This window comes from Saccopteryx leptura, chromosome 10, assembly GCF_036850995.1.
Source record: "Saccopteryx leptura isolate mSacLep1 chromosome 10, mSacLep1_pri_phased_curated, whole genome shotgun sequence".
NCBI classification, from domain to species: Eukaryota; Metazoa; Chordata; class Mammalia; order Chiroptera; family Emballonuridae; genus Saccopteryx; species Saccopteryx leptura.
In genome coordinates, this window is record NC_089512.1 from 23,559,203 (window position 1) to 23,573,337 (window position 14,135).

Here is a 14,135-nt window from a genome sequence, read left to right on the forward strand (position 1 = left end):
GATAACGAAGGCCAATTTTGTTATTCCTTATGACTTAGGTATGTGTTACATACATGTATCAGATGCCTATGATCGAAATGAAAGGATGGGGTAAGAATTATCAGTCATGTTTATTGGAATCTCTATATTCATTCATTCCTACTCAGCAAATGACTATCACATACCTTATACGTGATAGATGTTATATATATTTTTGTTGTATTGCATTAAATTGAAGTGTGTGGTTCTTAAAACTTTCAGGGCACAGATGATTTTTGTTTCATTAAAAAAAACTATTAAGAAATTGCCTCTAAATTTTAGTGGAAAAAACAAGGTTGAAGGTTATTCATGGCTATTTTTGGTGGGGTCTTAGGCTCCCTCCATGGGTGGAAGGCACTGAGACCAACTTGTGAAATGAAAAAGAAATCCAGAATTTAAGGTAGTGTAAACAAGCTAGGTTAATAATACTGGAAACTTAGGAAAAATATAAATTCTTTTAAATGCAAAAATCATCTAATTTCATAGGAAGAGTTATAGTTTGTTTTCAAAAATAGCAGGCACAAAGTATAGAAAAATAATATATCTAAAATTTAAAATATTATTTTTATTACAAAATCAGTATGTGAGTTTAGTGTAACAAGAAAATCATTCAAGGCACCGAGAGATTTAGGCTCTTAATCTGCCTCAGAGCTTATAAATGACTGAGATGAGGCAGGTTCTTCTATTGGTCAGTGGATTGTCAGTTCTGCCCTGAGTTTCAGATATGCTTACTTTCTTCTTTATTAAACTCTTGAGACTGTCTTCAAGGGAAAAAGATCTTCATTTCTTTTAATAATCTAAACCATAGCAAGGTATAGGCTTTAGTAAATGTTGCTCAGCTCCAAGTTGAACAAATCCTTCTAATAGCTCCTACTTCTGTTTTCAGGGATTCCACTGGTGGAGCTGGATCAAGACCAAGGCCAGGTAACTTAGTGTTGGCAGTAATGAACTCATGCATGCCTCCCTGAAGTTCAGTGTAATTTATGTTACAGTTTTATATCTTTCCCCCTTTTATTTCTTCAGCTTTGCTGCCTCTTCACCTGCTTCTGAAAGTGCCACCCCTCATGCTCAGGGCCCACACTAAGGAGGTAGAGGACAAGTTAGTGACAGGGTGGCAGTCCCATAGCCTCCCCGCTGTGATTCTCCGCAATCTCAAAGATCATGGTAGTACTTATTAGATCAAGTTGATATCAAGCACACCATGGGCGAACACAGAATTATAATTGGGCCTGAAATGTCTGAATAATGCTTGGGTGGGTGTAATTTTAATACAAAAGAGCAGGGGAATTTTGCTTTGTCTATCATTATTTGGCATTTAAAAATATCAAAATGCTTTCTGTGTTCACTTATTTAAGTAGAGGCTGTTTTTCTAAAAGTTTTATTTATGCTTTGGTAGAAATGTTAAACAGTAGACCTATAGATGCTTAAAGTGTGTACCTACTAGCGAAAATAGTAGCTATGTTTCACACACAAATTTCTGTAAGTCCTGGACCTATATGATACAGGAGACTAAAGCATATTTTTTCTCTCTCTTTTATTCTGACACATACTTCTTTTTAATTACTTTTATTTATATTTGACTAAAACAGTATTATATCACATTGTTTCTTCAATAATTTAATAATTATGGATGCTAAAACATAAGTGTTTATAATGGTTTGGAGAAAAAAAGGTGTGTTTATTAGTTTCTGATTTCTATTAAAGGAGACCAAAGTACAACAGCTGTGATAAAATTGCTAGCTAACGCTGGACAACTCAGGACAAACTTTAGCGATTATGCTTTTAACAGGGGTAGGAGCTTATGACTCTTGAGTATAGAGTTCTGTTTTGCTATGTTTGTTAATTTGAAGTTACTGCATAATGCTATTCTCACTTTAACTTCCTTAATTAATATTTATTTGTAGAGTTAACATATGTAGTGAACAAAGGTGATATGAACTGATTTACTGTATTATTAGTTCATTTCTTCATATTTATTAAAGTTGCTTTGAAAAAGTTATTGACAGTTTGGGGCCATTTACACTGTCAACATAGATGCAAAAAAGAATGGTTTTGTTATTAAGATGCCCAGAGATGTCATGTTGACGATTCTCCACTTCTACTATTTTGGCATAAGGTAAGTTCATAGCATAATCATGAAACTAAAACAGTCATTGTTGATTCCTTCTATAACAGCAAGAACAGAATGAGCTCATACAGTATATGCGAACAATTCACGATTCAAGGCAGCGCAGGGCTCCCTTTTTCTAAGAGCGTGTTGAGATTTTCTAAGAGCCCAGTTTAAGATTTGACTTTATGTCAGTGAAATTCATCAAATCTTATTACCTTTAAACAAACTAGTATATTATAGCACAGTTTACATGTAATACACTTTTTAGTTCTACCGTTTGTTATACTGTACAGTTTTTGGGTTTTTTTTGTATTTTTCTGAAGCTGGAAACGGGGAGAGACAGTCAGACAGACTCCCGCATGCGCCCGACCAGGATCCACCCGGCACGCCCACCAGGGGGCAATGCTCTGCCCACCAGGGGGCAATGTTCTGCCCCTCCGGGGTATCGCTCTGTTGCGACCAGAGCCACTCTAGCGCCTGGGGCAGAGGCCAAGGAGCCATCCCCAGTGCCCGGGTCATCTTTTTGCTCCAATGGAGCCTCGCTGCCGGAGGGGAAGAGAAAGACAGAGAGGAGGGAGAGGGGGAGGGGTGGAGAAGCAAATGGGCACTTCTCCTGTGTGCCCTGGCCAGGAATCAAACCCGGGACTTCTGCACGCCAGGCCGACGCTCTACCACTGAGCCAACCGGCCAGGGCCTTGTACAGTTTTTTTTTTTAATTCACTATTTCATATATGTTTTTAAATTTAAAACAGAATATAGTAGAGCATTTGTAAGTGTTGTCAGTGAATGCTGAAGTTTATCTAGACAGAAGATGATATTATAGAACACATTAGTGCACATGTCGATTTGGGTAACTAACTATGGTAGTAGGTAGTAGGTTTCTATTTCTGAGTAAAAAGAATAAAATTCGCCTGACCAGGCAGTGGCGCAGTGGATAGAGTGTCGGACTGGGATGCGGAAGACCCAGGTTCAAGACCCCAAGGTGGCCAGTTTGAGCGCGGGCTCATCTGGTTTGAGCAAAGCTCACCAGCTTGGACCCAAGGTTGCTGGCTTGAGCAAGGGGTTACTCAGTCTGCTGAAGGCCGATGGTCAAGGCACATATGAGAAAGCAATAAATGAACAACTAAGGTATCGCAACGAAAAACTGATGATTAATGCTTTTTATCTTTCTGTTTCTGACTGTCTGACTTTCTCTGTCTCTGTAAGAAAATAAAAATTAAAAAAAATTCATTTTTTTCATCTTAAAACAGCCCCATCTACTTAGCTCACCCAGTTGTCACCTCTATCTCTAGCCTAACCAGGAGAGTAAAGGGTGTCATGAGACGCCATTGCTCTGGTCAGCTGCCAGTTACACTTCTGGTATCTGTTATTCACAATAGGTAAAGCACTGGAATGTGTGAATGTTTTGTTAAAAAAAATAAGCACATTTTATTGGTTTATTTTCATTTATTTAAAATTTGATTTGGATAAAAAGAAGATGCTGAAAATTATGTCTAACCAACAGCAGCAGCCCTGTGTTGCCTAAATATTCTGGACAAAGTTGTCAGGGAGGGGAGATTCACATCAAAAGCTCGTTGTACCCCCAGAGCTATATCTAGTATGTAAGCATCATTTCCTCTGTGCTACAGGAGAGCAAAGGTGAGAACTATCATTTTAGAGTCCCAAGCAGCTGTATTGTAACAAGATCTTGCCTATGCGGTACTCTTAAAATGTTGACTTTTAGGTCCATATTGTGGTCATACAGCAGTATCAAAAATCCTGTAGTGAAAATAACTATAGAAGCACTTCAGGCTAACACAATTAAAAGTCCTCTTAGGCTTTTAATACTAACTAGAGTGTGCAAGTAATTTATTTTATAGACAGTCTTTAGGTTAAATAAAAGACTATAGTTCTCTGCTAATAGAAACTAAAATTGAGGACTTCCTATATTACATGGATCAAAATATTAATAGTAATTAACATGGAATCAATAAATGAATGAATAATTTAAACAGGTTAATTATTTTAGCTCTACTTCCCTTTTGTCACTTACAGATTTTCATTGAAAAGTTGGCCATACCTGAATACTCTATGTACTATTTTCCTGATATATCTTTTTTTAATTTTTTTTTTATAATTTTATTTTTTTAATGGGGTGACATCAATAAATCAGGATACATATATTCAAAGATAACAAGTCCAGGTTATCTTGTTGTTCAATTATGTTGCATACCCATCACCCAAAGTCAGATTCTATCTTGTTTTCTTTGTGCCCCTCCCCCTCCCCCTTTCCCTTTCCTTCTCCCCCCTCCCCCCGTAACTACCACACTCTTATCAATGTCTCTTAGTCTCACTTTTATGCCCCACCTACGTATGGAATAATGCAGTTCCTGGTTTTTTCTGATTTACTTATTTCACTTCGTATAATGTTATCAAGATCCCACCATTTTGCTGTAAATGATCCGATGTCATCATTTCTTATGGCTGAGTACATTCAATTTTATTTTTCAATTACAGTTTACAGTCAATATTATTTTGTATTAGTTTTAGGCACATAGCATAATGGTTAGACAACCATGCACTTTACAAAGTGTGACTCCTACTATTTCCAGTACCCACCTGATAGCATATGTAGCTATTACAATATTATTGACTGTATTTCCTATATATTTCTTTAATTTGAGTCACTTTCTCAACTTAAATTTATTTGAAAGAGGGTTTATATTATTGCTACAAATGGGAAAACAAAAACAGTACAGTATAACTTGCCATGAATGGATAGCAACTGTAAAAATAAATGTAAATCTAAGCGAGACAGTATTATTCAATTCTAAATTGCTCTTGCTATCTGCTTATCATGGGGTCTTTTTTATGAGAGAGTATTAGCTAACATTTGAGAAATGGTGGAAACATCTTGCTCCATACTGAAACTTAACCTTGATATAATCAGTAGAAAGAAAAAATTAGAAAAGAAATGCCTTCCATACTCAGTTTACTTACTGTGTGAAACTATGCTGTATATAAGTGCCCTGTGCCTCAGAAAACTCAGTTTTCAAAAATAATTGATTGGTTCTCTTGTCTATAGAGTCAAATGAATTACTCAAACAGCTGGATGTTTTGAGTGAGAAAAAAAAAGTCTAAGGTCTGTTGTATATAAAAAGAAAGGGTCCATTTCTGTTGAGATAGGGGAAATGGTGTCTTATATTTGTGAAAATTAGATTATACCAAAACATATTATGAGAAATGTTTTCTTTGTCAATACTTAGAGTGCATTTTAATGTTATGGATGCTCTCAGAATGGGTCAAATGTAAATTTTGGGAGACATCAGTCAAACTCAAATTTAAAGTGCAAATGTCATATGTCACCTAAGAATATGGGCTAATTTGACTGGATTGACATGGATATTTTTCTCTCTGTTGCTCAATTTTTCATTTTCAGCAGCCTTAGCAGGCACTGAAATTTGGAAATTCTTATGCTCTGCATTTTTTACTAGAAATTGTCACTTTATGATATGTGGGCTCTTAATCTTGTTTTCTTATTAGATGACAAGAACTCTGGTTTTACACTTGTCTTTTGTTCACAAAGGTCTGATCTAAAGAAACTAGTCAAGGTCCAATCCAAATATTTCAGAGAGCATAGCTAATATTGTCGTTGCCCTTTTTTTTTTTTTTGTATTTTTCTGAAGCTGGAAACGGGGAGAGACAGTCAGACAGACTCCCGCATGTGCCCAACCGGGATCCACCCGGCATGCCCACCAGGGGGCGACGCTCTGCCCACCAGGGGCGATGCTCTGCCCCTCCGGGGCATCGCTCTGTTGCAACCAGAGCCACTCTAGCGCCTGGGGCAGAGGCCAAGGAGCCATCCCCAGCGCCCGGGCCATCTTTGCTCCAATGGAGCCTCGCTGCAGGAGGGGAAGAGAGAGACAGAGAGGAAGGAGAGGGGGAGGGGTGAAGAGGCAGATGGACGCTTCTCCTATGTGCCCTGGCCGGGAATCGAACCCGGGACCTCTGCACTGCAGGCCGACGCTCTACCACTGAGCCAACCGGCCAGGGCCTGTCGTTGCCCTTTTTAAGAGCTACCTTCAGTAGCTTACGTTCTAATTAACTATTCACAGAAAGTACTTGATACTTAATTTCGCAGTTGTCAAAGTGACTTAAGTGCATGCCTTCTCTCATATTACAAATATTGATCGACTTACGACCTATGCAATTTATGACCATTCGACTTTATGACCACAATCGCTAGCCACGACTGCTCTGCGTCTGGCAGCACAAGCGTTGCCCAGCTGGGCGTACGACAGTGCGGACCAGTTTCCGGCAGCACTACCATCTCCGCATGTACCATTTCAACTGTTATCCCAGACTCGGTACGGCAATTTGTGTTTAGTGTCTTGGATATTTTTCATCAAACCCCTCACAAGATGTCTACCAAGAGGAAACTGTCTTTGCAAATATTAAACCAGTTGTACTAGTATTGCAGTGTTTTACTTAAACCTGATGAATGTAAAAATAAGAAACAAAATGGTGTAGAGATAATACAAATGGCATAAAATGAACAAAGAAAATTATGATATATAACAATAATGAAAGAAAATTATGATAAAATATGACTTAAAGATTTTTTTTCTTTCTTAATTGAGATTTTTATTGGTTGTTTTTGAGGATAAGTACACAGACATTTCAATTTGTATACAATTCTTTTTTTTTTTTTTTTTGTATTTTTCTGAAGCTGGCAACGGTGGGGGGGGGCAGTCAGACGCCCGTATGCGCCTGACCGGGATCCACCCGGCATGCCCACCAGGGGGCTATGCTCCGCCCATCTGGGGCATCACTCTGTTGCATCCAGAGCCATTCTAGTGCCTGAGGCAGAGGCCACAGAGCCATCCTCAGCGCCCGGGCCATCTTTGCTCCAATGGAGCCTCGGCTACGGGAGAGGAAGAGAGTGACAGAGAAGAAGGAGAGGGGGAGGGGTGGAGAAGCAAATGAGCGCTTCTCCTGTGTGCCCTGACCAGGAATCGAACCCGGGACTCCTGCACGCCAGGCTGACGCTCTACCACTGAGCCAACCGGCCAGGGCCTGTATACAATTCTTAACATACGTACCAAAAATGTAGTCAGTACTTGTGATTCTTTTCTAAACAGTTATTCCAGTGACTTTCCAGCTTAAAATTTGGGGCTAATTTTCCTTGATAAGAGTATCAAGTACTATTATCTTCAAATGTTGACACACTGTCACATCAGTCCCAGTAATTCACAATTTAATATCATATTATATTAAATCCATAATATCATATGTACTACATGATCAAATTCTCAATCTTTCACAGCACATTAACAGTTACTAGGAACTCTGGACTACCACACCAGAGATGTTACAGAGTGCACAAACTTCTGACAGGGAGAGCCAAGATCAAGGAGTGGTTTTCTTTAGGGAACAATTCTACCAAAACCATGGGAATAGAAGTAATTTCAAATGTTCAAGACATTAAATGCACCACTGACTCCAAATTGCCATTGAGTATGCTTTGTGTTCTAGGATATAAAAACGACCCCCATCTGTGGAATGTTAAGCTGACACCCAAGACAATCAAAGCCTCCCGTATTCATGTCCCACTATTTTCTGGTTGTGCCAAAAAATAAACAACCAGCAAATAATTTCACCTCTTAAAAAAGAAGCATTTGCACTTAAAAAAATGAGATGAGGTGGAATTCCCTCCTTCTTAAAAATGTTTCTAAAGCTACTAATTGATAAGAATATTCCTCTGGATCGTACAAGAAGGGAGGCAGGGACCGCCAATAAGACGTGGTGTGTGACAGTAATCAGACTTGGCTTCTCTCTCTCCTGCTTCCTCTGAGGCCAGGCTCTTCTCGTGTTTAGTTTCTCCATTTTCCTCGGGAAGATCTTTAGGATCCTGGCTAGCCCCTTCAGCCTGCTTTCCCTTTGCTCCCCTTTTCCCTTTTGATTGCACTTTCTTGTCTGCAGATTGATCCTTTCCGGCTGCCTTTTTGGGCTTCCTTTCCACTTCTGCAGGAGCGGGTTTAGCCGACAACCTCGCTGCTCTCCTCTCAGGCTTCTCATTCGCGACCCCTCGGCGGAGCTGACCTAACTTTTGGGCGTCATGGCGGCGGGGCAGGCGCGTGCTGGGTGTCTTCGTGAACCTGGGCTGCCTGGCCACCGCCGCTTCTCCCGCCGCCCAAGCTGCTTGGGACTTAAAGATTTTTATAACATCTTTTCACAGTACTGTACATATATATAGCTTACTCAATTTATGACCAAATCGTGTTATGACGGGTCTGTTGGAACCAATCGTGGTTGTAAGTCGAGCACTAGCTGTACTGCATAGCAATTCTTTTAGCATATAAAAATGCGCTAAGCAGATTTTAATGAAAAATTATGATAACTTGTCTATCCATACAATTTGGATGATAATTATATACTTTTTTATATTGTTTGTTGGGACTTGGTCATATTAGCTATATCTTCCAACCAGATTATAAGCGTCCAGTAAAGTTTGTATATATCTTGAGTATTTCTTCCAAGATCAGGCTCTTGAAACATACTTATTGAGTTACTAATGCAGACCACCCTGTATAAATCCTTGCCTGTCATTGCTATTAAGAACAACTGCATAAGCATTCTAATGATTACTTAAAGAATGGAAACAATATTTTAATGTTAGACTTCAGGTTGGGGAAGGGGTGAGCAACAACACATTTTCTTTACCAAGGATAATTTGTTTCTTAATTCTTCCTGCCAAGGAAGGTCCCAGGAGGATGCTGCTAGAAATGTAGGATTTTTTTTTTCATATTCTCTGAAGGATAAAGTCTTCCCATAGAGATATGCAAACTCACCAAAGTTATTGATGGTCCTAGTCCAAGACCAAATGCCAACTGCAAATCAGCTGTTGAGTGGCGGCTCACCCCGCCTGGAGGGTTCCTTCTGCCCTGGGGGAAAGGCTACCCCACCCTCTGGTAGGAGGAGAGGGGGTCAGTGTGGCGTGGGTGATGATGGCAGCATTCTGTTCAAAATAACTGAGTCAAGAGAAAAGCAGAGCTCTCAAATTCAAATTCCCCTTATTAATTATTTTAATAAAATTAAAAAAATAGTTTTGGAGTATATTCAACTATCCTTTGAGTTGTCATTATACAGTTCTTTGAGTACTGAAAATAGTGACAGGCCAGTCAATATTGATGAGAAGGTGGTGAGAGGCCACTGTCTTCTCGCTGGGCCACCAGCGTGTCCTCCAGCATTGTTGAGACCTCGTCCCTGCTTAATTGACATTTCTCGCTATGATTAAAATCCACAGATTATTTGGGATATTTTATGTAGTGAGTTAGTTAAAAAAAATTTTATGTAACTTTTTTTTTTTTAAAAAAAAAAACCATATTGGAGTGCAAAAGCACAATTCTTAAAGTTATTCTTTAGCAAGCGTTCTAGTTTTATTTAATCCACTAATGATGGAACCAGATGGAAGATAAAAGAGCTGGTTCCAAGAGCATTTAAAGAACAGGGATTTATATAGTCAGTCAAGAAAGAAAAGCTGAAATAACATTGCCAAATTAAGCGTAAGACTGGTGAAATTTCTACAGGGCAATAAATGCATATGGTTCTATGATTACCTTCTTGATCAGCTTATAAAGTCATACCAATGTGTCAATTTCTGCAAATTTAATCTTTAACACTACAGGCTGTAAACTGCCTGCACCTTTATCGGTGTAGACTTTTAGTTAAATATACTGGGACATTACCCAAAAGGATTAGATTAGGATCAAGTGGGGTTATTAAAAAATCCTCTAGCATGATGTCAGAGAATTAAGCAATGATCATTTTACCTAGTTTTTCCATAATTGGGATACATTTTTCTTGTTCATGTAGCTGATGTGAGTGGCGGCATCTTTTCTTTCTGTTCCTTTTAGTTTTATTGGTTAGCTTTTGCAGTCATAGTGCTGAACATAGTGTGGAATTCTGGGCTTCATCAATAGAGTTGACTTGCAGAGAAAAAACAGTCCCGTTAAGGAGGAAGAACGAGAGTCAGCCTGACTTGGTTAGTCACTGTAGCATTGTGTAATAAATAACTAAGCGGAGAAAGTCAGGCTGTATGGACCAGACCAAATGCATATACTATTTTTAGGACACAAATTCAGGAACAAAAATCTAACTCTATATTTTGCCAACACTCAACTTAGCTTTTATATTGAGCCCCTTTCCAGATATCCGAACACATAATCAATTAGCCTGAAGGTAAACATCAATGTGTTTGTGATTTCTTTGTTATATCAGGCACAGAGTCAGAAAAACTGAGGATTGCCATTCTCTCTCTCTTCCCCGGGTGGTATTTTTGTTCCAAGGGTTTAAGTGCCGGGATGGCCCTGGGCTTTGGGACCACCTGTGCTGGTATCTGACCTGATAACTCAGTGTGGTCCTCCTTCCACATGGGCATACAGGGAAGCGACCCAGCCCCATCTGGCTTCTAGTTCCGGTCCATGTTCCCCCCGTGGCCATATTCCCTAGAATGAAGGCAAGGTCCCTATAGGGCAAGCTCTCTCGCTCTGTCAGCTCCCCATAAACTGGACACGTGGCTGTTCTCCAGATATGACCCCCCACTTAGCTGAGTCCTTTTTTTTTTTTTTTGTATTTTTCTGAAGTTGGAAATGGGGAGGCAGACAGACTCCCGCATGCGCCCGACCGGGATCCACCCGGCAAGCCCACCAGGGGGCGATGCTCTGCCCATCTGGGGTGTCGTTCTGTTGCAACCAGGGCCATTCTAGCACCTGAGGCAGAGGCCATAGAGCCATCTTCAGTGTCCAGGCCAACTTTGCTCCAATGGAGCCTTGGCTGCGGGAGGGGAAGAGAGAGACAGAGAGGAAGGAGAGGGGGAGGGGTGGAGAAGCAGATGGGCGCTTCTCCTGTGTGCCCTGGCCGGGAATCGAACCCGGGACTCCTGCACGCCAGGCTGACGCTCTACCACTGAGCCAACCGGCCAGGGCAGCTGAGTCCTTTGATAGAACTGTTTCTTGTGCTCAGAAGCTATCACTCAAATATACCTTGTCTCATACCAGCTCCATGTCCTGTGCCTGTTGGAGGCCTGCTAATTCCTCATGGTCTTCACAAATGAAACCTTTTCAGCTCTCTGTCCTTGCTCCCAGGGTTCTCTGGGTGAACCGCCCCTGCACCTCTAGTGAGGGCGCCATCTTTTCTTTAACTTCTGGCCCCTTGCACACTGCTGGGCACAGGGGTTGATTGCTGAACATTTGTACGTTTGAGCCACAATTCAGATACTTCATTTAATTTTATTAAAAGTAAAGAAGTGAGGGTGAATCTCTTCACCAGACTTAAATTTAAAAGATGGCCTTGTCTTTTAACAGAGAAAGTTGTCCAACAGAGAGAAGCCCATGTATATCTGAGCCTCACTCATAAAGGGAAGATATTTTCCCCTTCTTCAGGGAGCTCCTGCCTGAAACTTTGTCTTTTCCAGTTTTTCAAAAATTTCCTGACTCTTATCAGAGATAATTCAAAAAGTAGGTTGATACTATATCTTGGTCAGCTGGGGGAATCAGTCTTTTTCAGGAAGGAGTGCAGGTTTAATTCTCTATTTGTGGTAACCCAAGGAATGCCTTCTCAGCCTCCCAGTGATGAGTTAGTAGAGACCCAGGCCCCTCCGATCCTGTCTGGAAGGTGTCAGTATCGTGGGGAGGGCCCACCTGGTTTCATATCCCAGCTCTCACTTACTCTCTTGCTTGGGCAATTTTTAAAATCTGTCTCCTTATCAGTAAAATGGGGATAAGAACAACTACCCTTCAGAATGGCTGTGAAGATTAGATGAGACTAAATATGTAAAGTCTTCCCCGGGTCTTAAGTCCCTGATGAAAAAGCATTGTCTGGGCCCCCTCTCTGCCCCCCCCCCAGGAGAAATAACTGTTCAGTGCCCCGCACACCACAGAGGAAGCCAGCAAATGTAACTTTTTTGATACTTTTAAGTAAATTGCCTCCTATATGGAATTTTGTAGTTTTGTTTTAAGCTGTAAAGCACTAATTAAATTCACTTAAAGCTGCTAAAGGAATAGAAAGCATTCTAATTTTAAACTTTGACTTTATTTACATTTTAATAAGACCACATACTGTCTATCTTTTGTATTGGGAACAACGTAGATATGAGTCATGGGCGTCCTATGACTGACATTGAAATACGATCCCCTTCTGTGACATCTCTTTAGGGGAAAATTATTTTACTAAAATTATTCTTGGGAAAATAATCATCATTGTAAATATGTGTTGCATTTATTTTTGTGAATAGTTAGGATGAGTAGTGTTTTCAGTGTACTCATCTGAAAGATTTATTGAGAGAGAGTGCTGTAAACCTCAACATAATATGGCTAACATTTGCCATGAACTTGGTAGTTAATAATATTTAAATAAAGAATATAAAATTTTAAAAGACAGCTATTTAGATTTTTATCCTTTTTTGTTTTCCTAAAATTATTAAGGGCTAAATTGATATACATTTTGAGGTGAGAGAATAGAGAAGATTATGAAGATTTGCTCATGTAGAAGAGGCGAATAATAGCTCTTATACCCAGAGTTGGCCAGAGTTGTTCAGGAAATCAAGAGGGTTTGCAGATGTGATAGCTAGACTCCTTCCCTTATGTCCTTTCTCTCCATCCCTAACTCACGCGAGAACTCACGTCTCAGTATATTCGCCAGAGCACACCAGGAACGTTAAACTGGCCACGGGATCCTGCCGCGCAGTGATACAGCAGCAGCGGGTGCCCCAGAGACGGGCTGCTGGCGCCTGAGACTAAAAATTACTGCTACCTTTAGCCCCGATGATGAGGTAGGAAGTGCCCTTTAAATGGAAAAGAAGTAACAGATTAGATGAAAATGCTTTTAACATATAAGATGCAATAACAGAATTAGTATTCAGACTGTGTACACAGCACTGAGAAGGAAAAAAAAAAGAAAGAGAAAAAAGCTTGGGAAACAAACAGGAAACTCACTGAAGAAGTGCAATAACCTCACTTAAACACAAAATAACCTCAGATAAACACAAAATAAAACAAATCCCGAATGGCAGAACTGAAAAGTTTGATCATATATTGTGTTGATAAAGGTGGAGAAAAATCGATTCTCTTCTGGTCAGAGTGCAAATTGATTCAGCTGCCTTAAAATGTATTTTTAATAGAAGAACTATGTATATCTGAGGGCCCAGCTAATGCTTAATTTCTTCTTATCTTCCCTGAAAGAGCTCTTGTACTCATGTACGTGTATACTCACGGTAGCGTCATGTATAATCATGGGAAATTGAAGCGAGCCAAGTGCCCCTCAAGACAGAGGTGGCTGAGCCGACTGTGATGCATTAGGAGCACGTAGTGCAGTCGCTAGTGGGTATGAAGAATGAGCTAGAACTCTGTGTTGGCAAAGAGAGTCTCCATGCCAGACCGAGGGAGAAAAAATAAATTATAAAAGTCTTAGGATGTGTCACCATATATTTAAAAAGAGAGAAAGAATGCATGAGGTAATGCTATACATCTTCTACAATATTAGCTTTCAAACTCTTTTGGAAATGACCCACAGTAAGAAACACATTTTATATCTCGAACGAGTGGCCTCCTGCTTCCCGCAATACACCCTGAAATTTTTCTATCCTGTTCTACTTCATTTCATCGCATTTTTCAAAATGCCGGTCATGACCCATTAAACTGATTTCAGGACTCAACCACAGTTTGAAAAATACTGTTGTGAAGTTACACACTTGCGTATGTGAATAGATAGAGAAGCGAGTGGAAGGCAGCAGACCAGCAGGATACTGGATATTACTTCTGGGAGGGAGGAGTCGGTGGGTCAGTTCCCAGGAGCCTCGTCTGTCATATCTAAGTTCTCACTATGCTTGTGTTCTTATTGTACGAGGGGCATGTGTAATTATACATTTTAAGTTTATCTTTTTAGAGAGGAAGCCATCAAAACTATTTTCCAAAGTCAAGAATTTACTGGAGTTGAGAGAGAGTGGTCAAAGGGTCTTAAGAACAATTTT

At 40.1% G+C, this 14,135-nt stretch overlaps 1 protein-coding gene and 1 non-coding gene across 6 annotated transcripts in view; one reads left to right on the top strand and one right to left on the bottom strand.

Annotated features, from left to right (window-relative positions):
• The window catches only part of NEK10 (NIMA related kinase 10), a 205,801-nt gene that overhangs the window by 168,556 nt on the left and 23,110 nt on the right, over positions 1–14,135 (top strand). For 4 of the 5 annotated variants that reach the window (XM_066350783.1, XM_066350785.1, XM_066350784.1 and 1 more), the window contains exon 30: positions 905–942. In XM_066350783.1, coding sequence (XP_066206880.1) covers positions 905–942 — 38 coding nt within the window. Of the gene's footprint in view, positions 1–904; positions 943–1,041; positions 1,183–14,135 lie in introns of all 5 variants that reach the window. The other variant, XM_066350788.1, reaches the window with a different exon arrangement.
• On the bottom strand, positions 6,086–6,161 carry TRNAC-GCA (transfer RNA cysteine (anticodon GCA)). Its single transcript has one exon. It is a non-coding gene; the product is annotated as a tRNA-Cys (tRNA).